The following is a 24,684-nucleotide window of genomic DNA, read 5'->3' as shown; positions in this document are numbered from 1 at the left end:
TGAAATATGTCAATTTAGTAAAGAAGAATAGCAAGCTATTGTGGCTTGTTTCGTTCTTTCCTCGTGCACGGAAGAGCGATTGGGAAGGCTATCTCCTCTGCAAAAGCCCCGATACTCTTGGTAATAGAACATCGTGCTGTATGCTCTTGGTACTATCATTTGCAAGCAGGCGAAGATATAACAAGTACAGCGGACGACAACCCGGTAGCAAGCTCATTTTCTGCCGCACTAGAGCGTTCGAGACTGTCCATAAGCTGATGCCGATTGAGATTGAACTGATAGAAGCCTCTTAATACTATATAACTACATTTATTGGAACCTGGAAGGGCTTCCTGGCGCATATCTAGTATCTTTTAAAGGCCCGAGAACTCAATAGCGTCTCCATAGGCCGGTCTTCCTAGCGGAGTGTTCTGAGATCTAGAGCTAGATCCACATTTGAGCAATGATCAGATAGGCAGTGACCATTTTTATCTGGTAAAATCTTCTACACCGCTTTGGTTAATGGCAAGCGTCCCAGGCGTTGCGTGGGAGAGTAATTGGTTTCTAGTGATGACCAAGCGGTTTGGCATTATATGCTGCGGCGTTGAAGACTGTGCCGGCCGTGCGACTCTGCTGGATCACGCAATACAAGCGCAGCATGTTAGGGTCTCAGGACCTGAAGTATAATACCTAGTGCAGTCTGGCGACAAGGCTTAGAGTGGCACCGAAGATAAGCCCCACCTGCGTAAGCTGCAAACGTAGGATGCATCGTTGCATTTAGCTTTTCAGCGCTACACTCCTCCGGTATCATATGTATGGACCCCGCACCAGTGCAAGCCTGTAAGTGCTAGACGGCGTCTCCACAAGTTCATCCGCGCTGCCCATGCCCAGGCCATTCAGGCGGAGCCATTTTCAAAAGTCAAGTATGGTCTAGTCTAGCCAGTAGTGGGTGGGGGGCACAGCAGTAGTGAATTGCACCCAGTTGGATCATGTACATACGACTAGAATCTTGATAGCCGGCATGTACGATGGAAATATTGCAACTAAAAAGAAATGACATTAGAATGATGAAAAAAATTCTCCCCGACTGGGAGTCGAACCCAGGTCTCCCGCGCTTGTTCTCCATATTAGAGATTGACAAGCGGAAATCATGACCGTTAGACCATCGAGGACTGACTGTGTGATAGCGTTAAAATTTTGATAACATCAGAGGACATCTCAATGGCCATAATCAGTCCATCCTCTTTTTCTTCGTATGTTAACGTCGGAGTGGTTGATCCATGAAATCTTATTACTCTTCAGTTAGTATATAATAGCACCTCATATGGATTAGCATATGTATTCAAGAGCAGGAAGGCAACTACGCGAAACAGCACATAGTCCTAGGGTTACTACCTGACCATTTGAGGTCTTCAAGGCTCGGCAGACGTACACCGCTATTCGTATGACCGTGGAGACGACCCTCTAGGCGCTTGCGGAATGATGGCGATAGGCGACTGAATGCTCGAGTCATCTAGATCTGGAGTATTAGCACAGAGGCTGCCCCAATTCGGGAAGAATGAACACTTACGCTGGAGATTATGGTGTCTCCGCCGGCACCCTGGGGCGACTCAACCATGCAGAAGAATGTGGCGCCTGGTGGCTGCGATACTGGTCAGCAATAAAATCGTGACACAGCGTTGAGAGCCAGATAAGCAAACATTGGGCACGGGTTAGCTGCTCCCTTGCGCGGCTAGCTTAGCCTCAGCCCGTGATATCTATCCCTGCCAAGGGTTATCTATCATGTCAACGAAACAATACCTTATCTTGAGTCTAGTGACCAGTATCAGATAACAAGGGTTTCATAATCAGGCGATCTCAACGATGCTCGTCATTCTAGTTACTAACTATTACCATAGAGAGGGAAGTCATTGAACACACGAAACCTGGTCTGGCAGCTCAAGCGGCCGTCAAAGCCATTAAGGCTGGCGACAAAGACGTTGATATTGCACGACAGATTATCGCAGATTACGGCAACGAGATGAAGGATTGCAGTCGATTGAAGAAGAGAACAAGCCTCATACTCCTCCCTTCCCTTCCAGCCGTCCCAGTATCCCGAAAACCAGAACAACCCTCTACGCCTGGTTCTACATAGCCTAGGCAACAAACATAATCGGCCCCAAAGCGCCGGCGTACACAGGCGGGACAGTCGCAATGATCGTCTACTATGGTGTTGCGATGGGAATGGTCGGACTGTATGAGGTTCTTTGTTATAAGGAGAGTGGGAGTGATGATCGGATCAGGATTGATTGGAGCTAAAGGATAAAAGGACTAGGAAGTTTCGGTATACGACTTAATATCTGTGGGTATTATGGTAGTAGATATTTTGGTGATGCACTGAGGCAATCAATATTAGATATATATATATGTATAATTTCGCAAGACATAATGACCAGCTAATACGTATGACATGACAAAAGTGCAGGATCATTACGATAAACGTCCAACGTTATATGTCATAGTTCCATAGCATTACCTTCAGATTTTGGGGTTTTCTTGTTATTATGCTGGAGTCAGCCGCAAAGTGACAAGGACCCGCCGATGTCGGCATCCTCCGAAACGGGAAACTACAAGGGCGTGAGTGAACACGTGACATGATGAGTCTTTGCTGGCTCGCAAATGCTCCAACTCCAACATTCAGATCCATCCGCACAGGCCAACCTTGCATTCGCAAGACGTTGCCAGAATGCCCACCGACGGACTGCAATGTCTGAGGGATGCGACGCTTTCTACAGAGGCTCTTTTGGGCGCAGACGCTGGCGGTCTAATGCAGTTATTCAGGCCGGACTCGGCGGTCGACTCACGAACGAATAACGATGACTTGAACCTGTCGCAGCGCAATGAATTGGCTGGAAAAAGCAGAAATTGTGAGGCTATATATTCTGATTCCTCAACCTCAACTCACCTTGAACAACGTGCTGCCAGTTGGAAGGATGACTCGCAACGCAGATTCGGCGCGACGCGAATGGCAGCAGTGAATGTCCTGAAACGGTGGTTCGACCAACACCGCAATAGCCCATACCCAAGCAAGGAAGAGAAGTTGTTGCTGGCAGATCAGTCTGGATTAACGGTAGCCCAGGTCACGACATGGTTCGCGAACACGCGGCGACGGCGAAAGTGCAGACCAACGTGTCAGATTCTCAGCTCGTTTTCTTCCCAGCAGCCTATCGATATCAAACGTCCGCCAAAAGACGCAACCTATCTGATGAGCCCCATGGAGCGTTGGAGGAATTCGCCCCCAGAGGCAGAAGCCGCTTCCTTCGATGCCATCATGGGCGCGGTGGCTGAAAGCGAACAATCTATTCTACCGCATCCGTACTTACCATTCAACGGGTTAGAGCAGTCAACGCCCAGCGACCTTAGGTCAACGGCCTCCTCTAATGCGTCTGAATCGGCCGTTTCCCACACGTCTGCGTCGTCAGTCCAAAGTGTCGGCTCTCATAGCTCCAATGGCTCGTTCGCTCGCTTTTATGTAGCTGACGCACCACAGCGCAGACGACGCAGAAAGCGAACAGCTGCGCTTCCGAAACAGAGCGCGAAACCAGTACCAGATCCGAGGCCCTATCAATGTACATTTTGCACGGACACATTTCGAACAAAGTATGACTGGACCCGACACGAAAAGACGTTGCATCTGTCTTTGGAAAGCTATACCTGCTGTCCCAGCGGGCCCTCTTACACTGATAACGCCGGCGTCGATCGATGTGTGTTTTGCGACAGCACCAGCCTCTCAGAGAGCCATTTTGAATCACATTCTTTCAGCCGATGTCAGGAGAAACCAGAAGTGTTGCGGACGTTCTACCGAAAAGACCACTTTGTGCAGCATTTGCGTCTTGTGCACGGCCTCAGCCAACCCGTCTCCGCAATGGACGGCTGGAAAGCACAAATCGATAAGATCAAGTCTCGATGCGGACTGTGCAATGAAAACTTCCTCTCATGGTCAGCAAGGAATGACCATATTGCGCAACATTTCCGCGACGGGGCTATGATGAAGGACTGGCGAGGATCTCGAGGCCTTGACCCCGCCGTAGCCCTATCCACAGAAAACGCCATGCCGCCGTATTTGATCGGTATTGAGTCTGTAGCGCCGGACCCATTCAGCGCCTCCCTTCAGACTGGTAGCCTGTTGGGTTTCGCGGACGATGCAATAGCAGCACTCTCGGCGCAAACAGCGGCGAAGCCGTCCCCTTTCGCATACTTTACTGTTCAGCTCTGCAAATATGTCCGCGGAGCGCAAAATACCCAGGAAATGATCACAGATGATATGCTTCAGCGCGCCGCGCGCCGCATTGTATTCGGCGATGAGGATCCCTGGAATCAGACACCAGCTGATAATATCGAGTGGCTCACTATGTTCAAGCAAGGAATGGGCCTCGACAGTTCGAATCAACATAACACAGTATCACCCTCAGATATTTGCAGCCGCGAGGTGAGCGACTTCTTGCCGTTGTTTTCAGCTGGCCCATGGGCTCCCTGGAACATCCTGAATGTCGATCCGGAATCCATAGACATCGCAGATCTAATGGAAGCGTACATGGAATGGTCCTGGCAGAACCCGGATGATCTCGTGGCATTCAGGCAGTATTGCGCGGATGACATGTACATGTCTACGCCGGGGGAGGCCGTAAATGGTGCCTCATTCTCAGGTCTTGGTGAATCTGGGCATTGCTAAGCGGAATGCTCCCCGCGGAAAACTATGAGGAAATATCGCCGGTCGGTCTCTCATCCTCCGTCTCACCGACGGACGTCTTTTTTGCGCAAAGCTCGGAAATTGTCTGTTGAGCTGTCCGAGGGTAGATTGCTCTGAGCTGGAATGACTACCATTGGCCCTGTCGTAATTGCGACCGTGTCTGACATTGATATACGATCCTTCTGGTCAATGACTACGCTTTGTCAATCCGACAACTTCGCGTGTCGTCGTTAGCGCCTGGGCCAATACCAAAGCCCCCGGGCCTAATCCTTCACCGACCCCGTAGGGCTTCTCTTAGTCCAGGGATTGACCGTGTGGGCTACCATCCTTCTTGCCCACTCTCAGATACTAGGTATAGCCGCTGGTTTAATAGACACCCCGACCAACATCTATTCGCATTGCGGCGGCCGGGCCGTCGGTTGCTGAGCCCCGATGACACCGCATAAGCTTCGCATGACAACATACGATCCTTTCCTTGAGTCTGTGCCGGGGAGAGTAAGCAACCAACTTGGACTATAAAGTGAACTATTCATCGTCAGATCGCTTTTTCAGGATCGTTATCTTTACAAAGCTCCCATCTGTGGATCATCGACCTGAAAATTGCATCCATGGCCACTAGACTTCCCGCATCTGCGGACTATGTGATCGTCGGCGGGGGCACCAGCGGTTTAGTCCTCGCTGCCCGTCTCTCTGAAGATCCAAATGTGCAAATCATCGTCCTTGAAAGCGGACCGGACAGAAGAAGTGACCCGAGGGTCACCAACCCCCTCGCTCACCTTGGCCTGAGCGGTTCTGACCTTGACTGGAAGCCGCAGATCGAGCCCCAGGTATGGTGCACGATCCATGAACATCGCATCTCCTTTTTCTAACATATACAGGACACTATTAATAACCGCACTTTGGACCACCCCGTCGGTAAAGTCCTTGGTGGGTCGTCTGCCATCAACGGACTGATCCTGACGCCTCCGTCGCCAGCTGGGATTGATGCATGGGCAAGACTTGGAAACCCAGACTGGAAATGGGCGTCGTTCAAACCATACTTGGAAAGGTCGTTGGCAGTTCCTGGACTGACCGGCGACGGTCCGATCAAAACCATCAATCCAGCTCTGCTAGATGGGAAGAACAATACGCTAGCCGAGGCCTGGAACGCTGCACATGCCGAACATGGATTTTATCCGGCCGAGGACTTTCTAGGGGAAGGCAAGACTGTCGGAGTCAGGCCCTTTACTGCTACCATAGATCCTGCGTCTGGAAATCGCAGTGCTGCTGCTAATACTTACGGCACCATCGCGGCTGCTCGTCCCAATGTAACCATTGTGACTGAAGCCACTGTGAGAAGGGTTTTGTTTGAGTCGCAAGGCGGCAATGTCACGGCAACAGGTGTTGAGTATGAGCACAATGGACTCACTACCACCGTCGGCACCACCAATGAGGTTATCCTGGCGGCAGGCGCTTTCCACACCCCGAAGATCCTCGAACTATCGGGCATCGGTGACACGGGAAGACTGGAATCTTTGGGTATTCCCGTCGTGCTCAATCAGCCCGGGGTGGGCGAAAACCTGCAGAACCATCCGATGGCGATCATCCCAGTAGCCTTGAAGAAGATCCCTGCCCTGATGAACGTGAAGCCGGGCATCCAGGCTTTGGCGTATCGGCAGCTGAACGCAAAAGACATATCTGAAGCGCTTACTGATAGCCCGGAGTCGATCAGCACTCATTATCAGGTTGCAAGATCACTTCTACAATCATCAGACGAGGCATCCGCATACAGCCTCATTAGCATTCTGCCTAACAACGTCGCCCTGGTTGTGGTTATGGTCACATTCCCTTTTTCCCGCGGCAGCGTGCACATCTCTTCATCCAACCCTGATTCGCAGCCTAAGATCGACCCGCGCATCTTCAGTAACGACATCGACCTCGACCTTCTAGCGCGCCACGTTCAGCTCACGCAGGAGATCCTCTCTTCCTCGGCTCTAGGCCAATTCTTCCTTGCAACGCCCGATCTAGGAGACCTTGATAGTGTGAGAACCAGACTCCGCGAGTCACTGGCTAGCTCGGCGCATCACGCCTGCGGGACGGCAGCAATGCTTCCGCGCGAGGAGGGAGGAGTCGTCGGCCAGGATTTGAAGGTATATGGGACAAGTAACTTGAGGATTGTCGATGCCAGCGTCTTTCCGCTTATTCCGCATGCGAATCCCATTGCGACGGTTTATGGTGTTGCTGAACGGGCGTCGGATATTATCAAGGGAACTGTGTGATCTGCGTAGCTCGTATACTGGGCTGTTAGGAAAATTTGTTGTAGTTTTGAAGTATTTCGGGACTGACCATCTGCCTTGATGCCGACCAGACTGATTGATAGTGGGGGGATACAGTAGGCCAAGGCGTTGTCGCAATACTAACATCTCTAATCTGCTATTTGAATGACAATCTATCGAAATTCACTGCTTACTGTATATACCTTCCTCCCCATACGCTATTCTCTCACATTTGACTAGGAGGCTAACAAGGTAGGGAACATCTGGGACCTCCTCGAAGCAATCCTCGACCACTACTGGACCCCCGCAAGCCGCACGGCTGTCTGGCTCGTCGCCTTCAGTTTCATTTTCAGCCAATTCGGGACGAACTTTGGTGGGAACAGTATCCCCTTCGGCGCGGACATGACGGGTCTCTTCCCGCGGTTTCTGACGATCCGACGAGGCCAGGTCCTCTGTGCGATTCTCGGGATCGCTGTCGTGCCGTGGAAATTACTTGCCAATGCGAGTGCGTTTTTGTCGTTTCTGGGGAGTTATAATATTTTCATGGCGCCGCTTTGTGCTGTACGTCCCTCCTTCCCACATATGGTTCTTTGTGCTGACATGATTTGTAGATAATAATAATCGACTATATCTCCCGCAACGGAAACATCCACGTCCCCAGCCTATACAATGCCTCAAAAACAAGCTTCTACTGGTTCTGGTCTGGCGTCAACTACATCGCCGTATTTTCGTGGATCAGCGGCGTCGCACTGGGTCTTCCCGGTCTAGTCGGCGAATATCAGCCGCAAGCTGTGAATTCTGCCGCGAAGAATATGTTCAAGATGGGCTGGATACTAACGTTTGTTGTTGCGGGGGCGGTTTATGCGGTTTTGTTTAGAGTAGTCAAGTTTAGGGTTTTCGCGGGAAGCGAGAAGTTCAAGGGGTGGGAGTACTTGGCGAGAGGGGGGCGGGATGGGTTCCTGGACGCGGAAAGAGATGTTATTGAGGGGGTGGTGGTTTCGGAGGGACCGAAGGCTCTGGCTGTTGGTGGCGTGGAGAAGAGCGATAAAGCCAGTGTTTGATAGTGATAGTGGTGGTGATAGTCACAGTGGTGCTTATCTATTCAGAATCTTGAGGTATCTCGCAATATTGACATGTGTCATTACCCCAAATTGGAGATCGGATGTCCTCCGAAGTATATAACCAGCCAACCCCGCACCCCTCCACAGATTTCCCTGACAAGAACAAACTCATTTCAGGCACACCATGGAACTGAACAGACTAACAGCAACACAAGCCCTCGAGGCCATAAGACTCAACAAATTAAGCGTCGAGTCCTACGCACGCTCTCTGCTCTCCAGAATCGAAAACCGCGACAGCACAGTCAAAGCATGGGCGCATCTCAACACCGAGCTCGTTCTGCAGCGGGCGAGAGAACTCGATCAAGTACCTGTTGGCCAGCGCGGTCCATTGCATGGGGTTGCAATTGGGGTGAAAGATGTTATCTATACAAAGGGTATTTGAATATTTCTTAGGTTGAGGGATGAAGGGTAGGCTAATTAGGTTAGATATGCCAACGGAGCACAATTCGCCCATTTACAAGGACAGTCTTGTCCCCGTTGATGCAGCTTCGATTGCGATTCTTCGTGCCGCGGGTGCTCTCATCCTCGGTATGTTCTACTCAAAATCAAACCCCCGATTCAAAGTATGTTAACGTTGGTTTGGGAAAAACAACAACCACCGAATTCGCCTCAACCGTGCAAGGCCCCGCAACAACAAACCCGCATTCCTCAGATCCAATCCGCACCCCCGGAGGCTCCTCGTCAGGCTCCGCCGCCGCTGTAGCAGACTTCCAGGTCCCTCTATCTCTCGGAACGCAAACAGGCGGGAGCACGATCCGCCCAGGCTCATTCAATGGAATCTATGCGCTCAAGCCGACGTGGGGTGTTGTTAGTCGCGAGGGGCAGAAGGTTTATAGTCTTTCGCTGGACACGATTGGGATCTTTGGGCGCTCTGTGGAGGATTTGAGGCTTTTGTCGGGGGTGTTAGGGATCAAGGATGATGAGGTCCCGCAATTTAAGGACCTGAAGGGGGCGAAGTTCGGCGTCGTCAAGGGTCCCGTCTGGAATCAAGCAGGCAAAGGCACGCTCGACGCAATGGAGAAAGCTCAAACCCTGCTAAAGTCTCATGGCGCGACCATTGAAGAAGTTGCCCTCCCGCCGGACTTCCAAAACATGCCCGACTGGCACGCAAAGATCATGGCCGCGGACGGCCGCGTCGCATTCCTATCGGAGTACCGCACAGACAAAAGCAAGCTGCAAGGCTTCCTGATCGGGCACGTTGAGAATGTAAAGGGCTACACGCATGCCCAGGAACTCGCCGCCTTTGACGGCGTCGCGAGCCTGAGACCTGTTATTGACGGCATTGCGAATCGCTATGATGCACTTCTTACGCCTAGTGTGCCGGATGAGGCGCCGCTGGGGATTGAAAGTACGGGGAGTGCGGCGTTTAATGGGATGTGGACGGTATGTTATTAGTTTACCTATATTCGGTGGTCATTCGAAGAGTATGGCTGATGAGTGCTAATTTTAGGCACTTCATGTTCCTGTTGTGAATATACCGGGATTCAAGGGCGAGAACGGCCTGCCGGTTGGGGTGTCCCTTGTGGCGGCCCGTCACCGCGACGAGCATCTTCTCGCTGTGGCGGAGGAGGTTGGAAAGGTGTTTGGAGAGGAGGGAGGGTGGAAGTCGGCTTTGTAGCGAGGTCAGATGGGTGGTTCATTGACAGACGAAGCCTTTTCCCCCTTTCAATTAATCTTTCGTGGCGTAGTCCGTGTCCCTGCGCCGGTCAACTCGAGCAAATTCAGCCTTTAGTAGAAAGAAAATTTTATGTTCTGCTCCGTAAGCGCGCTCGGTCGATTTGAGACTATCAGACAAATCGTGAACTCAACCTGGGGACCGGTTTGCCGAAAAGTTGCCACTATACGGCAATGCACGGGATACCCGCCAATAGGCTATTGCCTTCCCGGCCCGAACCCTAACTGTTCATTCATTCCCCGGCCCGCCACCTTGTTGACCAGTAGGCTAGAGTCTATAGGATATTTATTTCCGTCGGGACTTTGGTATAGGTCTTGCCAAGTATAAAATGTTCTCACTTGCAATTTAACCATCTACTAGATAACTACAAGAACAGCGATTACCCGTCGACAACACTCAAAACAACACTCATACATTCAACCGAGCACCCTCAACTTCAGTACTACTCGACATTGCTCACCAGGATGCAACACATCGTGATCATCGGCACCGGCTTCGCAGGCCTCTGGTCCGCCCTATCCGCAAAGCGTCTAATCAACGCGCAAAACGCCCAAGAAGCCATCGAAGTGACTATAATCTCCCCAGAGCCAAAACTCGTTATGCGCCCTCGGCTCTACGAGCCTAACGCAAAGGGCATGATCACACCCCTTACGGACCTATTTCAAAAAACCGGGATCAAATTCATCGCCGGCACCGTCTCGAAGATCGATGTACCCTCACGCACGGTGGAGCTTAAGCACGGAGATACAGTCGTCTACGACCGTCTCGTCCTTGCAGCGGGGAGTCGCTTACGACTCCCCCCAATCAACGGTTTTGCCGAGCACGCATTCAGCATTGATACGTTGGACGATGCATCCACGTTCGAAGCACACCTCGAGAACCTCGCGAGTCTCCCACCCAGCGCCGCCCGAAACATCGTCGTCGTGGTCGGCGGCGGATTCACGGGCATTGAAGTCGCAGCGGAACTACCAGCCCGGCTTAGAACGATTCTGGGCCGGCACCAAGATGTCCGCGTTGTTGTGGTGGAGCGAAACGACGAGATCGGACCACCACTGGGCACCAACCCTCGACCTGTTATCGAGCGAGCCCTCCGAGAGCAGGGTGTGGAATTTAAACTCGGTGGAGGAATCAGCTCGATCAGTAAGACCAGCGTCATCCTTTCGACCGGCGAGAGAATTCAAGCGGCAACGGTACTCTGGACAGCTGGAGTCGAGGCATCACCGTTGACAGCACAGATCTCCGGTGAAAAGGACAGGCTGGGTCGCATCCACGTTGACTCTTCGCTTCGCGTCCCCGATGCAGCTGAGATCTTTGTCGCAGGGGATGCAGCACACGCGGATACGGACGGCACCGGGCATATGACTTTGATGTCGTGCCAGCACGCTACGCCGCTCGGGCGATTTGCGGGATATAACGCGGCTGCGGACTTGCTTGGCCTTGAACGAAAGGAATACAGACAGCCTTACTACGGGACGTGCCTTGATTTGGGAGGTTGGGGCGCGCTTGTGACAGAAGGCTGGGAAAGAGCTGTTATGTATCAGGGGGCTGAGGCGAAGGGGATCAAAAGGTGGATCATGGGACTGTGATCTACCCCCCTGTTGGTGCGAAAGCCGCACTTGATGCGGCAGACCCGGAGAGGGATGGGCCGACTTTGGCTTGATGTTTTGTGGATATTAAGATGACTTGTTGCTGCATTTGGATTAGATAATAGATTTTAGTGAGCTCGTTTGTTTTTACTTTCTCATGTTCAATATCTCGAAATGTACATTCTGGAGGCCAAAGATATATGACGTTCCTGTTCGGCATCTGCTTCCACAAAGCATTAGTATCCCCCCATCAGATTACCGTGCGGTATCCATAGCAATTGATTGATTAGTATCATCGGAAAACGGCGTATGTTTCAGCCTATGTGAAACATTTTGGCTGACGTTGTGAGGAAGATACCTCATCACCCTCCAGAGCCTGTCGAAAGGATGTTTAGAGACTGTGAGACGACCAGCCCATATCAATGCGCAACAGACCCTTTCTCGGCGCGCTTAGCTGCACAATTTGATTTGCTTATTTGTGGCATTTGCATCACATGATCCTGCAGGGATCTCGGGCTTTCGCATCATAATCTCATCCCCCGCACTTTCTCATCTTCGTCTCCTCCAGCTGGTAGGTCTTCTGGCTACACGCTATCTACCCAGTGAGGCCAAGTGTTCCGCTTCGACTGAATTCCCGCCGAATCTTGTCATGACCCGATGTAAAGCCCCTCAAAATGGCAAACTGCACGATTTTCAACCTTCCCACTGAAATCTTTGAGCTTATTATTGGATTACTTTATCTCCCTGACCTTCTTCATCTGCGAGCAGTGTGCCAATCCTTCCGTGAACTGATCCCCCCACTCAGCCTCGAGGAACTTCTGCAAGAAGAGGTCTCGAAATTTGGAATGAGCAGGAACCTCTATGCATGTGGAGTCTGCATGTGCCTACGACGAAGACAGAACTTCGCGGACAACATGGTCAAAGGGCGGAAAGCCAAATGCGGCACAGATGCAGGGAGGCGATTTTGCCTCGAATGTGGCATGAACCCTTTTCTTGGCACTGCGCGATACACCAAAGGCTGCTATATCTCCATGATGGGTGAACAGCATGTCGTCTGCGCTTTTTGTGGCAAGTTGAGTCTCGCTGAAAGAGAGGGGTCGGTCTACTTTGATGAATGTCGCCCTTGTCGGCTGGAGAGCAGATTTATGGCGCGGCGTGGTGAAGCGTAAAAGGCGCGGGCTGAACGGGCGAGGTGATGGGGTAGGGGGCGTGTGAGGGCTGGGTTTTGGGTATGAGGATCCCGCGAATTACATAGCTCCCAAGTCATCCTTGGAGTGAGGAGGGGAGCGATAGGCTGCAGGGCGAGGCGAGCCGCTGCACGAACAGCCCTAAGGCGAATGATTGAGTTCTTCAGGCATGTTGGATACAACGGACGAAATAGGCGGAGTGGATAATGGAAGAGAAACGGAGTGCAAGCCATGACCAAACACAGATTGATTTTCGTTCTACCTCATCTAGCCTCATTCTTCGATGGAAGATGCAAGGAGCTCAGCTAGTACATTTACTCGTTCATCTAGCATGCCCACATCAAACCCCTCCAGCAGCAGCAGCCTCAGAAACGTCATAAATCTGCTGCAATTGGCCCATTGTGTACGTAAAGCCCTCCCAATGCTGCGTGGTAGTATCCCCGGCAGAAACTGCCGGGGTGGCCTGCTGAAGGTAGGCGCCGAGGTTCTATCAAAGCTTCGTCAGCAAAAGAACTGGTTGAACCGTTCGTGATGATCCCCAAGACTTACATCAATGACAGTAGCTGTCTTCTGCAGCAGCTCCGCCTTTAGTTGTCGCACGAAGGTTGCCAGCCAGGGCTCGGTGATCTTGGTGGCCAGAACCCCGGCAATGCCCTTCCAAAGTTCAACAAATTTTGTTGATGAATACTGTCAGCGAGGTAATCCAATATGAGAACCCTGAGCGGAATGGAAGCTTTTACCTTGCCATACTCCAGCTCGACCATCTTCGCGGTCTCAAATTCCTTTACTGTGTCGAAAACCAGCTGCGACTCAATCAGCGTAGATGCCAACGTATCGTTGCCCGCCTCAAGCATTCGGAGTGTCTCGCGCTTGATTGGCGACACCGGTCGGTTTCTCGTAAACGGCGAGTCGCTTCAGATGAGGGCCTGCGTTATCTGGTGGCTTGTCGCAATGAACTAGAATGGAATAGAGGACTGTTCCGCGGTCATAATATTAGCTGTCTTGTCCTTCGTATACTACAAAGTCCCAGAACTCACCTTTGTAAGAGCGGCAGCGATGATCAACCCCTGGTCCAGCACACCCTGGCTATTGGGCTTGGTCTTTCGGGCGAGCATGGGCGCCGCGACTCCAGCGGCGAGATTGAACGATGCGATGTTGACAATTAAGTTCTTGTTTAGGCAGATCAGCATACGGCAAGTTGCTTGGCTGGTTGGATAGCATACCTGCGCTTTAGTGATTACATCGTCCGCTGCCAGAGCCTCCGCTCGCAACTTGATTTCCTGACTCCTGAAGGAGAAGAGGAAGCGCGGTGCGGAATGTAATCGCGTTCACCTGCTCGGACTCGGACACGATGGTGTGGTGTGAACCTGCGGCAATGCGTCCGATCTGAAGGTGACCACGCGCGTACCAAAGAATTGTTTCCCGCCTGTCTCCTTCTTCTCCTCTCATAAATCTGCGTTTGTCTTCTCGCACTGGGCGTATTTTTCCATTACGTTTCACGATGAGCAGCCTCAGTGCCGAAGCCCCTTCGCTCCTGAATCTGCCGACTTATAGGATAGTAATGGACGCACTCCAAGACGACAGCGACGGGGAAGCAGTACAGGATCTGTGAATGGCGATTGCCAGTCACCACTTTCTCTCGAGTGAATGCTAGACCAACAAGCTCAGAACCACAGATGTCAAGGTGACCAAAATCATAGCGAGGTATCAGGATCCCAACCCCACGAATGCATGCCACTGGGGAAAGCGACTCTTACTTCAGGTGAGGTGTGCGCGATCTTCTGCGTGGAAATCTCGCGATGGCTGGTTTGATACAATCATCGGTCAGTTCAAGGATGACCTCAACGAGACCCTCGACACTTCGAAGATAAAATATAGCGGTTGCGATCGGGAATAAAGTCAGCTTCTTTCTCTTCGATAAGACTAAGGCATCAGTGGGCGCTGCCCAACTGACTCCACTTCACTCGGGCGAAATCGACCTTGAAGACCGAGATCAGTGGCCGCGGTTCGCATACGGAATCGATTTCATTAAAGCAAACGGGTTACAGTGGGCATACTCGGACTCATCAATCGTTCTACACGGAGATTAGCCGTTGGAGGTGCATGATCTAGTCCTATTGAGCGGAGCTATGCAACCTTTTTTGTCAGGGTTGGGACAGATGGCTTCTGGACATGGTCCGTTACATGAGGCCGTGCAGAGTTTGGTTCTGCGCCACGGAGCCTCTTTTTCTGTTGGACTCAAGCAGGCTCCCTAGCAATAAATAGTGGCTTTGTATGTTATAGCGTTGATGAAAAATGCTCGTTTCCCCTCTAAGTAGACCGTGGAGTCCTGAGAACATTCAAAAGCCCCATATAACAACCCCCATCCCAAACAAACCCCCAACACCAACCGTCACAACCCACGCAACAATGAACGCGGTTTCGGACGGGGCATACACATTTACATTCCTCCGCCGAGCCGCAGAGACCTCATCCGGATTTCCCGTTCCAGCAAGACACCGTGACGAAACAGTCGTCGATACCGTCTCGGTGAGATATTCCACCGTGGGATCTGCCTTCGTCGACCCGTTCGCCAGCGTCCCCTTTACCAGGATGATTGTCTTGTTTTCAATATCAATCGCGCAGACGTTGGATGAGTTCCGGGGCGAGTTCCCGAGACCAAGTTCTTTGAGTAGGATATCCACGAAGTTCGAGTTCTCGTGGTGATCATCGCATCCACAGAGGCTGTTGAATGCGCAGCAGCAGTATACAGGGATTGAGGTGGTGACAGACTCGGATTCGTACAACCCTGATTCAGTGGCAGTCTCACCCACACGCTCGAGCCGAGTCCAGTTGAACTCCTTCTCGTATTTATACGCGTAATTCGAGTTCGGAACCTGGCAGAGTAGATCGCTTGGTATCCGGCTGAGATCAGGCTCGTATGGTAGGTTCTCGAACCTTTCTGGCTCTACACCATTTGGCGAAATTTCACCAGAAAAATAGGGTACTGCTGCGCCGCCGAAATACGAGATGTACTCTGGGTCATCGAAGAGCGAGATTTCCCATTCTTGGACTGCGATAGAGGAGCCTGAGCTATTGTCCCATCTTGGTGGTGTCCCGGATCCTTCGGGCGTGAAGCCGCCTTCGGTGCTATTCTCTCTGTACGCAGCGTAAGACTTGTGTACTGGTCTTAGAGTTTTAGTGTCATACGTACTGCCCGTTTCCAACTGAATAGTACCCACCGTAGCCCTCGTCATTATGCGCTTCCCGGGTGATATTCTTCTCCGGATAGCAGGTATACCACCCTCCGTCATCGCCGCCGCTATCACTACCACTAGATGAATCGTCGCTGTCACTATCGTTATCATGCCCCCCTGAACCAGAACTGGAACCACTGTCGCTGTCGCTATCTGAGCCTCCACCCCGTCTCCGTTTCCACAGCGTGCTAAGGGCTTTTGGTAATGATAAACTTAAGGGCGAGAAGGTACCCTTGGCAGGAGAGATGCTGGCAGTGGAGACAACCTCAGTACATGATACGCTGGTGAGAATGGAAGCCACGGCAAGAAACTCGATGCAACCCCGGACCACCATTATGAATAGGGATCCAGCACACTAATGTGAACGACGGAAGAGATAAGGGAAAAAAAAGAAAAGTAAAAAATCCCAGGGAACCCAGATTCCGCGCAGGCGTTTTATTTCCCGCCTGAATACGAACACATCGCGAATCTTGCACTGATTAAGTTAGAGACCCTGATTTAGCGTGTCTATTTTGAGGCCAAGGATCTGGTCTTGTCCTATCACTGGCTTGGTCGAGTCCGTGAAGACAACGGTTGAAGAGTCCGTTTCAATTGTATGCGGGAAATGGACTCCGTTATGCTTGGCAGGTAGACTACCATCTAGCCATTTAGGTAGTTCTATGGTACCATCTTGCATTTTGGCGGGTTCATTTGAATTGTATCAGAGCCGGGACTTGCCCTTCCCATAATCACTGGATTTCGAACCTTAACATGAGGTGTGCAGGGTATATATTGTTACTGAAAGTGACGTCATCAAACCAGCTCCCAAAGTCGGGCTTACATCTTGAGCTTGGTATGAGGTTAGGCGATAATTAGAGGTGTAGCTTCATTCTCTATTCAAATAGTTACTATGATTGCAGAGAGTCATGTACCCCTCTGAAGTGCAAAGGACTGTGGTCAAGATATGGTTGTGGCTCGGGTAGGGGCTAGCCTTTGGGTTTCCAGGCAATATGCGCAAACGTATAAACAATCCCGCTACAGAGAAAGATCAGCTATCTTTGAGGAAAGTGGCTATTGGTCAAAAGTGGCCTGCATCTCAGCTTCGTCCAAGGGAGGGCATCTAGAGATTCAGGGCTCCGAGGACACCGTCCAAGAGACCGTCAAGTCCACCATTGCTGTGTCCACCATTCTGAGTCTGGCGGTACACCTGGGCCAAAGGACCATAAACCTGCTGCACGAGAGGCGCATTCTGGCGGATGGCGAGGGTGATGAGATCCTTCTTGGTCTTTGCGTTACCCGCTCCACAAGCCTGGGTCAGCTCGCTGCGGAACCGGTCGGAGGAGGAACCGGTCGCGGCGCGGACATTGGAAAGGGCGCCGGTGGCGGCGTTACGGTAGTCAGTCGCCGCATCACTGTTGACGTTGGCTGTGTCCAGAGTGTTGACGGAGCACTCGAGCATGGGGGCGACGCTGCGCAGCTGGTCCTGGGCTTGGGTTGCCATGCGGCCGCACTCGTTTTGGGTTGGGACCGCGAGGGAGAGCCCGAACAGGGAGAAGATGGCAATTGTGGAGAACTTCATTTTGGCGGTTTTGGTGGATTGTAGATTTGCTTGGATGCCTGGAGGGGGATGTTTGAGTAGTTGGCTGAGGGATGAACACGTCCAGGAAGATGCTGATTTTATAGGTCTCTGCCCAGCTTCTTATCCCAAAATATAATCGTGTCCTGTTCAAAGCTCGGTACAGCTTTGCTGTTATTCTCTTTGACGGAGTTAGCACATATCCCGTACGATCAGTCATCTACAGCTTTGTCGAACGGAAGTTCGGCAGTGGACGTGATTGTCATCTGCAATATTACGGCAAGTTGGCATCGGTGCTCAGTAATCAGCCAGTGAAAAGCACGGTACCCCGTAGATTGTCGGCATATCCAATCTTACCATGTTCTCCATCGATGTGAAAACTCACAAAGGTGATGACAAGCTCACGCTGTGGATACATTACGATCAATGGGATACTCCGGCTAGGATAAGCAATGGCCAATACGCGGTCGTCATCCCGTCCCTGGCATTCACCACGAAGATCAAGATTCATCATCTGCTGCCTCTCCGTTAGTCCCGGGACCTACATGCGCCTTCCAATGCTTATGCAGTCAGCTACGGAGTTTCTGTCGGGCTCTGAAACTCAGCATCGGTCCGGAAGCAATGCGGTTGGCCGTTTCATCAATAAGCTGCATTGATCTGGACAGTGCGTATCGCCTGTATCCATATTGCTCTTTCCTGAGACCCCAAACCACAGTCCAGCCCTAATTTACGGTCCTGCCAAAATTATGACGTCACCCATACTCCCGGTAGATCATTGGGCTTCAATTCCCGTCTTCAGATAAAAGTGGATACAGGCTGATTTCTAATCATTCCCCACAACTACACTTTACGTCTGTTCCCTTATAAATCCGTGCTTAATCCAAGCCCAACTCCGCCTTCGAAAAAACAACAACAATCCTAGCCGAAATAATGTCTCGTATTGGTGTCTTCCCCGCCGGCGGCGGTCTCGGAGGCAGCATCATCAAGCACCTCCTCCACCTCGTCCCAGCGTCCCAGCTCACGCTCATCGCTCGCAAACCGGAGTCACTGTCCTACGCTGCTGAGGCGGGTGCGACAATCCGGCATGCGGACTACGACCAGCCCGAGACGCTGGACAATGCTTTCAAAGGCGTCGAGGTCCTCATGCTCATCTCGTATGCTTCGTTTGAGATTGAGCATCGGGTTCAGGTATGTACAGCTTCCCAGCCACCTAAAAGACGTACGTGTGATGAACGGAAGGTAACAAAAACAGGCCCACAAAAAAGCCATCAACGCCGCCGTTAGTTCCGGTGTACAGCACATCTTCTACTCCTCCCTCGCCTTCGCGGGAGACTACACGAATAACTCCGTTGCGCACGTAATGGGCGCGCATCTAGCGACAGAGGAGTTCCTTGCAAGCCTACCCGGGCCCACAAGGTACACTTCCATCCGGGAGGGTCTTTACTCCGAGTCTTTCCCCATTTACACGGGGTGGTTTGACCTCAAGAAGCCGAGTGACGAAATTACCATCCCGCATGATGGGTCCGGTCCCGGGGTGGCGTGGGTTAAGAGGGATGAGCTTGGTGAGGCGAGTGCGAAGTTGGTTGCGCGGTATGCGTCTGCGACGGGTACTGTACAGGATTTCCCGTACATCAACAAGATTGTCCTCCTTACGGGGAAGAAAATCTTCTCTCTAAATGAAACGGCTGACGTCCTGGGACGCGCTGTTGGGAAGGACGTTAAGATCCGGCAAATTAGCGTTGATGAGTACGTGAAGCTCCCCCATGAGGGGAGGCATACGTACCATGGGGTTGATTTGTCTAGGGAGTGGACGACTGCTTGGGAGGCTATTCGGCGCGGCGAGACGGCGGTTGTTACGCCTACGCTGGGTGAGATTCTGGGGAGGGAGCCGGAGGATTATGAGACGACCATCCGGGCAATGGTTTGATCTTTCCAACCTAGGAACTGCCGGCTCTTTAGGCTCACAATGCTATCCGTATGATATCTATTTCGGCAACTGCTCGTCGTAGTTCCTCTAAATGCCTTATTCCCTTCCTTGTACCACAGAAGAATTTCTGTCGAGAGCGAACGACGTGGTTCTTAATGTTGATTATGGCTCAAAAGCTTTAATATTTTGGTCGTTTGAATATTCCTGGACCTTCAATGGGGAGTTACATCTTTGTTGGAGATCCGTCTTTACTGGCCTGTTGACAGTGATCTATCATGCACAACTTCCATCCACATCAAACTATAGCGGTCTGACCACCAGCACTCGCCATGAAATACGCATCATGTGGCGTAGGATCCAACGAAATGCTAACTGTACCTCTTTTGGATTCAGATCCGGATTCTACACAGCTATCATTCTGCTAAATGTGATTGGATTGATATTAAGGCTTTCATGCAAGGACATTGATTTCCCTCGTCTCAGTGTTGAGGATATGCCTGTGGCACATGTACTCTGCAACAGAAGGAGATACCAGCAACTTCAAGCTCCTCCTCGAACACCAATCAGTACAAATCGGGAGCAAAAACAGATTCTCATGATATACCGTAAACGCCACTATGAGGATACGCAGGGCTAGAATGAGCTGGGCCGGTTCTTCTCGAACGGCGGCTATCAGTTAATGAGGGCTTGGACGAACTCACTTCGGCGACACTGAGCTCTATCGTTCTCAGTGACCGACCCTCATGAAGGACCAGGCGCAAGAGGGCGGGGCGGAGGATTCTGCTGCTGCGACCAGGATTTCCGGACTGGCGGCAGTGAGAAGATGACTTTCCAGTAGATTCGGTTTTTCGTGAAGATTACAGAATTGCCTTAGCACAGTGAATGAGTCCATGAATCCTCTGCAGATTGGTGTTGAAGGCTTATGTAAACGCTTGGGGGGAGTAACACACCTCGCTTTCGCGTTTGTTTTCATCTCTTCTATCTTCACCACTGATCACCACCTTAATACGTTGCGCATTCTTGAAATACACACCCGGCGCCGTTCCATGCAGGTATTATCGTGACACACCGGTCTGTGGCCGCAATGGACTCATTTGCTCGCCGCCATCCATGAAGCCGCGTGCCCTTTTTCGTCAAGATGAGGTGACGCGAGGCCACACCATCCTCCTACACCGATTTCATCTCCTAGGACGGGATCGGGGAGGATTGGAACACTCCAACCCACAGCAGCGATACCCCAACCGAACTAGCACTCGCAAGCCACCAACCCGCCCCAACCTGTCCCCACGCCGGCGCAACCTTCATCATCCGCGACCCGACCACCGGCCTCGTGATCGCCCTCGAAAAAGGCGTCCTGGGTCTGCATCCCTCCGAAAAGGCTCACAGCGAAGCGAGCCACTGGATCTGTGTCGAGAACGACGAGCACTGGTTGGGCTTCATGAATGTCGTCTCGGGGACGTTCGTCGGGCATGACAATAAGGCGAGGTTTATTGCCACGGCTAAAGCGCAAAGAGCTTGGGAGTTTTCTGTGTGAGGCAGCATCTTGGCGGTGGGCATGTTTAGCTGGTTAGACATAATAGTGGGTTTCGGGTTATGAAGGTCGGCGGGAACGATAATGAGGAGTTGGTTGTTGGTTCCAGCGGAAAGCAGGGAACAGCGTGGGAATTTATCATGGTTCATTCTCAATTTGGTGCTTGTTGTATACTGTGACCTTGGCTAATTCATGATGGAGTGGCTTGGGATCGAGCCTGGCTACGCGGCCTTATCCCCAGGCGTCCGACAGCCAGAAGGACTGCGCGCGAGAGGCAGCAATCGTTCTATGCCATCTTTTGTCACTGAAAATGTGTGAATAATCTTCCGAGATAGATAGATGCCTGAAAGGTCAACAGCAGTTCCTACTCTGCACGGTCTATCGCTGACATCGAAGCGATGCAACTCTGTCGCGCAAAAAGCAATATACCACACCATTGCATATCTGATTATACTCGGCGACGAACACTATTCAGAACGGTTGTCGAGAATCCAGCCCTGGCCAGGTCCTTCAAGAGCCTCTTCATCGATTATGAGGCAAGGAAAGAGCCGCCACCGCAGGACCCATCCGGTTGTTGGGACACGCTCAATAGCGACGCAAGTCTAGTCCAGATGAATCCTACCGAGTGTTACGAGAGATGAGAGAAAGGCGACGCTGCGCTCGAGCATATCGAGAATATCTGTCTACTGCTCCGGCTTGAGAATATCCAGAGCTTTCACTTGGTAGCCAGGGACACGACTTTCCAAACCGCATTTCTCAGTCTTCTTGAGCGCTTCATGGCTCCTATAGCTAGGAGTACAGGCTCTCACCTCTTCGCCGCACTCCGGGTGGTCTGCATTGACATATTCTGGGTGCCATTGGGCGCGGTTCTTCGCTCGCTTTCCCCAGTCCAAAGCCTACGCAGGAGAATGCCTTGTCGAAGGTCACCCACCTTCACCTCCTGGGTGCATCGATGCCCCAGACCGATCTGCGGAAACTGATAATAGCAAATTCCACGCCCTGCGAGCCTTCCATTTCAGCTTCAACGCAGCGTCTGATAGTTTTCCACTCATCGAGTCCGTGACGCGAACGCAGAGAACTAGCCTCGAGACTATACGCGCCATTCTAGACCCGGATTGGTGCTTGTTGGGAATAAGGGCGATTTCGGGTCGCGGTCTGAATTTGTTATGGTTTCCCGGAGGCTGGGGTTGTAGAGTCTGGAGGTCTTCTCCTTTCCCCACCGTTAATCCGTTCCAGCTTGTCCCTACATAAAGCAATACAATGATCAATTGACATCGCTACCGAGTAGTATTGCGCGGCGAGAGGTCTGTTTATTCATCCATTCGACCAAGGGAACCCCCCTCCCCACCAGCGGATTTAGCATCCCTACCGAGACGATATGCGTCAATGCCAAAGTATCCACCACGACCGTCTCAGGAATACCCTCTTCCCTCCCGTTTGGAATGTAAACCCCCAACCCGATAGATACGAAGTCAGCCAAGGTCCGGAGTTGGTTTGCTCATCCTATCTCCCCCGGCACTGTGCCTTTGAAGTCAAGATCATCGTGAATACGAGCTCCCCCGCATAATGGTGAGCCAACCCTCCTTTCTGTCGTCATACCCTTCATATATCCATCACCCGAACCACGCTTCTCTCACCCCTAAAAAAAGGATCCCAAAATTCTCCAAGATGTCCAAAGCCCAGGACAGAACCCTGACAGCAGCCTGCCACTGCCGCAGCGTCCACTTCACACTCACCCTCCCTACAAGCACCTTTCCACTCCAAGCACACATATGCCACTGCGCGATCTGCCGGACCACGCACGGCGCACTCGCCTCATTCCATGCCCCTCTTCCCATGGCAATCGAAGCCGAGTTCATCACGCCTTCAAGTACCAGTAATATGACCGGCTATACTCATGTAAACGCAACATCGACGCGATATTTCTGCTCCACGTGCGGGTGCCATATCGCGGATCGGGAGAAGGGTTGGCGCGAGGGCGGAGAATGGAACGTATCCATTTCGATCTTCGATCAGAATAACAATCAGGCATGTTGGGTGATCGATGAGCATTATTTTGTCGGATCGACTGGTGAAGAGGGCCTATCTGACCAAGAATCGAAGAGAGGGAGATCAAGGTCTGGAATACACAGCCAGGAAACGGCACGCTTCCGGATGTGAACCGGGACAAGGGCAAAATAACCGCGCCGAAACCAGACCAGGCTGAAAGGAAAGACAAAGATAAACAGACCTTTCTAGCCAAATGCCACTGCGACGGCGTCTCATTCAACATCTCCCGCCCGCGACAAGAGTACATCAATTTTCCGACAAGCAACGGCTGGATCCACGAGTCCGACGCCAGCAAATGGCTCGCCCTCATCGACGCCTGCAGCAACTGTCGCCTCGTTACAGGGTCGCACGCCATAGGCTGGCTTTTCGTGTCGATGGAACACATCACCCCGTCTCTACCAGATAATCTCCTCATTGGTACGTCGGAAAGTCACGTCTCCAGTAAAGGCGTTTACCGAACATTCTGTGGAAAGTGCGGTGCAACGGTACTCTATAGTCACACTTCGAGACCGGGCGTGGTCGATGTTGCGACGGGGATACTCCATGCGAAAGAGGGCGTCATGCTCAGGATCCAGCTCAGCCGACCCCGTGATGCTTGGGGATACTCTGTCGGTCTCGTTGACTAATCGCCTCGCACCTGTCGACTCGGCTGCCTCCGTCGCTCGCCGCGCTCGGGATCATGACCGGTCGTGATAGTGTGCTGCAACTTATTTTTATAACAGGGGTATTACCTATATGATGGACATATACATGCTAAACCCGAATAGTGCGATTTCAATACATATTGCTCTGCGGAGTCTTGTCTTGGCCAAGTTTCCGTTATAGGCGAGTAGTATTTATCAGAATTTAGGGTTTAAATGGACTTCGACCACTCCTTGCGGGATTAGGTGTGCTGCTTATGCTGAGTTCAATTACATTTTATTTCTATGGGGCGAAGATTCAGTCTTGGAGTCGGTTTTGTGAGACGCCGCCCGCTGTATGAGTGAGTCTGAAGCAATCGAAGGTAGAGAAGGCGATTCAAGAAAACAAGTTACAGAATAGAGTATCTAAAAGCATGATATAGAAGGGCAGCTAAAGAGTCTTCGTAGATTTGGCAGTGGGACCACCGAGGCACCACCTAGACAACTCAATGAGCAGCTCGTCATCCCGCTTGCTCATGTCAAAGGGCTTGGTCGTGCGCATGACGAGTTGCTCGCCGTCGTGATAAGCCTCAATGATTCGGAGATAATGCTTTCCGATAGCTGAGAACAACAGAACCTGCACTTGTTGTTAGAAGGGAACGGTAATATGCAGACATTCTCGATAACTTACCGGGGCAACGATATTACCAGGAAGCGCGGGGTCCTTTAACCGTCCATGCAGCGCATCTTCCCTTTGGCTGGAAAGAGGCTGTGGAAAAGACAATTAATATGCTATATTTCTGGTGCGGTGAGGTTGCGGGCCTGGAGGACGTGGCAAAGTTCTGCCAAGATAGTCTCGATTCATTCTGATCATGAAGGGTTTGCTGGACTGGAGACAGAATTTGAATCTTGTTGGCCATTATTGGGACCTATGATGCTGCGCACCTCTTCTAACATCCTTATACCTATGGCTTATCTTGCATGACGCGAATGGCAGCTTTGATTTCTCCGTAGAAGAGCGCATCTCCTTCCTCCATTTCGCTAAACATCATGACCACCATGTGTGGGGCGCCAACGGATTCCATATGCCAGGTCGTCTCCACCTGCCACTGACGGCCCATCGTCAAGTCGGCCAAGTCTCCGAAATTAAATTCGCCCTAGCTGGCAATAAAGTTAGACAAGTCTATCCCGAAGAGAAATAAAGCACCAGATAGACTTACTCCGCATATTCAGC

At 51.6% G+C, this 24,684-nt stretch overlaps 8 protein-coding genes and 1 non-coding gene across 9 annotated transcripts; 7 read left to right on the top strand and 2 right to left on the bottom strand.

Moving 5' to 3' along the window:
- Positions 1-1,058: 1,058 nt before the first annotated feature.
- BDV17DRAFT_t106 lies at positions 1,059-1,151 on the bottom strand. The gene has a single exon. It is a non-coding gene; the product is annotated as a tRNA-Asp (tRNA).
- A 1,832-nt stretch (positions 1,152-2,983) lies between these two features.
- BDV17DRAFT_283111 (uncharacterized protein) lies at positions 2,984-4,690 on the top strand (the record flags this gene model as incomplete). Its single annotated transcript, XM_073760304.1, has 2 exons — positions 2,984-4,417; positions 4,571-4,690. 2 exons carry the CDS (start codon positions 2,984-2,986, stop codon positions 4,688-4,690), a joined length of 1,554 nt encoding a protein of 517 aa, XP_073613532.1.
- Positions 4,691-5,102: 412 nt separating this feature from the next.
- Positions 5,103-7,135, top strand: BDV17DRAFT_149924 (GMC family oxidoreductase). The gene is made up of 2 exons (XM_073754460.1): positions 5,103-5,535; positions 5,587-7,135. Exons 1-2 carry the CDS (start codon positions 5,317-5,319, stop codon positions 6,964-6,966), a joined length of 1,599 nt encoding a protein of 532 aa, XP_073613531.1. The 5' UTR covers positions 5,103-5,316; the 3' UTR covers positions 6,967-7,135.
- A 1,073-nt stretch (positions 7,136-8,208) lies between these two features.
- On the top strand, positions 8,209-9,702 carry BDV17DRAFT_293275 (amidase; the record flags this gene model as incomplete). Its single annotated transcript, XM_073762562.1, has 4 exons — positions 8,209-8,458; positions 8,511-8,612; positions 8,707-9,467; positions 9,535-9,702. The coding sequence occupies 4 exons, from the start codon at positions 8,209-8,211 to the stop codon at positions 9,700-9,702; spliced, it is 1,281 nt and encodes a 426-aa protein (XP_073613530.1).
- Positions 9,703-10,223: 521 nt separating this feature from the next.
- On the top strand, positions 10,224-11,345 carry BDV17DRAFT_299611 (NAD(P)/FAD-dependent oxidoreductase; the record flags this gene model as incomplete). Its single annotated transcript, XM_073763905.1, has 1 exon — positions 10,224-11,345. One exon carries the CDS (start codon positions 10,224-10,226, stop codon positions 11,343-11,345), a length of 1,122 nt encoding a protein of 373 aa, XP_073613529.1.
- A 577-nt stretch (positions 11,346-11,922) lies between these two features.
- BDV17DRAFT_149910 (uncharacterized protein) lies at positions 11,923-12,626 on the top strand. The gene has a single exon (XM_073754459.1). It carries the CDS (start codon positions 12,020-12,022, stop codon positions 12,512-12,514), a length of 495 nt encoding a protein of 164 aa, XP_073613528.1. The 5' UTR covers positions 11,923-12,019; the 3' UTR covers positions 12,515-12,626.
- Positions 12,627-14,871: 2,245 nt separating this feature from the next.
- BDV17DRAFT_299610 (uncharacterized protein) lies at positions 14,872-16,102 on the bottom strand (the record flags this gene model as incomplete). The annotated part of the gene is made up of 3 exons (XM_073763904.1): positions 14,872-15,670; positions 15,726-15,963; positions 16,000-16,102. 3 exons carry the CDS (start codon positions 16,100-16,102, stop codon positions 14,872-14,874), a joined length of 1,140 nt encoding a protein of 379 aa, XP_073613527.1.
- A 2,132-nt stretch (positions 16,103-18,234) lies between these two features.
- Positions 18,235-19,289, top strand: BDV17DRAFT_268917 (uncharacterized protein). Its single transcript, XM_073758517.1, has 2 exons — positions 18,235-18,511; positions 18,576-19,289. The coding sequence occupies exons 1-2, from the start codon at positions 18,254-18,256 to the stop codon at positions 19,248-19,250; spliced, it is 933 nt and encodes a 310-aa protein (XP_073613526.1). The 5' UTR covers positions 18,235-18,253; the 3' UTR covers positions 19,251-19,289.
- A 3,160-nt stretch (positions 19,290-22,449) lies between these two features.
- On the top strand, positions 22,450-23,456 carry BDV17DRAFT_283105 (Mss4-like protein; the record flags this gene model as incomplete). Its single annotated transcript, XM_073760303.1, has 2 exons — positions 22,450-22,852; positions 22,918-23,456. 2 exons carry the CDS (start codon positions 22,450-22,452, stop codon positions 23,454-23,456), a joined length of 942 nt encoding a protein of 313 aa, XP_073613525.1.
- Positions 23,457-24,684: the final 1,228 nt, after the last annotated feature.

The sequence above is a fragment of the Aspergillus undulatus genome (genome assembly GCF_047715775.1).
Source record: "Aspergillus undulatus strain CBS 261.88 unplaced genomic scaffold BDV17scaffold_40, whole genome shotgun sequence".
Lineage (NCBI taxonomy): Eukaryota > Fungi > Ascomycota > Eurotiomycetes > Eurotiales > Aspergillaceae > Aspergillus > Aspergillus undulatus.
The sequence above is the reverse complement of the archived record's forward strand: the minus strand, read 5'-3'. Positions and strand labels throughout refer to the sequence as shown.

Bases quoted from the DNA above. Each gene is read 5' to 3' on its own strand.
- BDV17DRAFT_149910 (XM_073754459.1), top strand. From the start codon at position 12,020: ATGGCAAACTGCACGATTTTCAACCTTCCCACTGAAATCTTTGAGCTT.
- BDV17DRAFT_268917 (XM_073758517.1), top strand. From the start codon at position 18,254: ATGTCTCGTATTGGTGTCTTCCCCGCCGGCGGCGGTCTCGGAGGCAGC. The intron at 18,512-18,575 runs GTATGTACAGCT...TAACAAAAACAG, and splicing joins AGATTGAGCATCGGGTTCAG to GCCCACAAAAAAGCCATCAA.
- BDV17DRAFT_149924 (XM_073754460.1), top strand. From the start codon at position 5,317: ATGGCCACTAGACTTCCCGCATCTGCGGACTATGTGATCGTCGGCGGG. The intron at 5,536-5,586 runs GTATGGTGCACG...TAACATATACAG, and splicing joins AGCCGCAGATCGAGCCCCAG to GACACTATTAATAACCGCAC.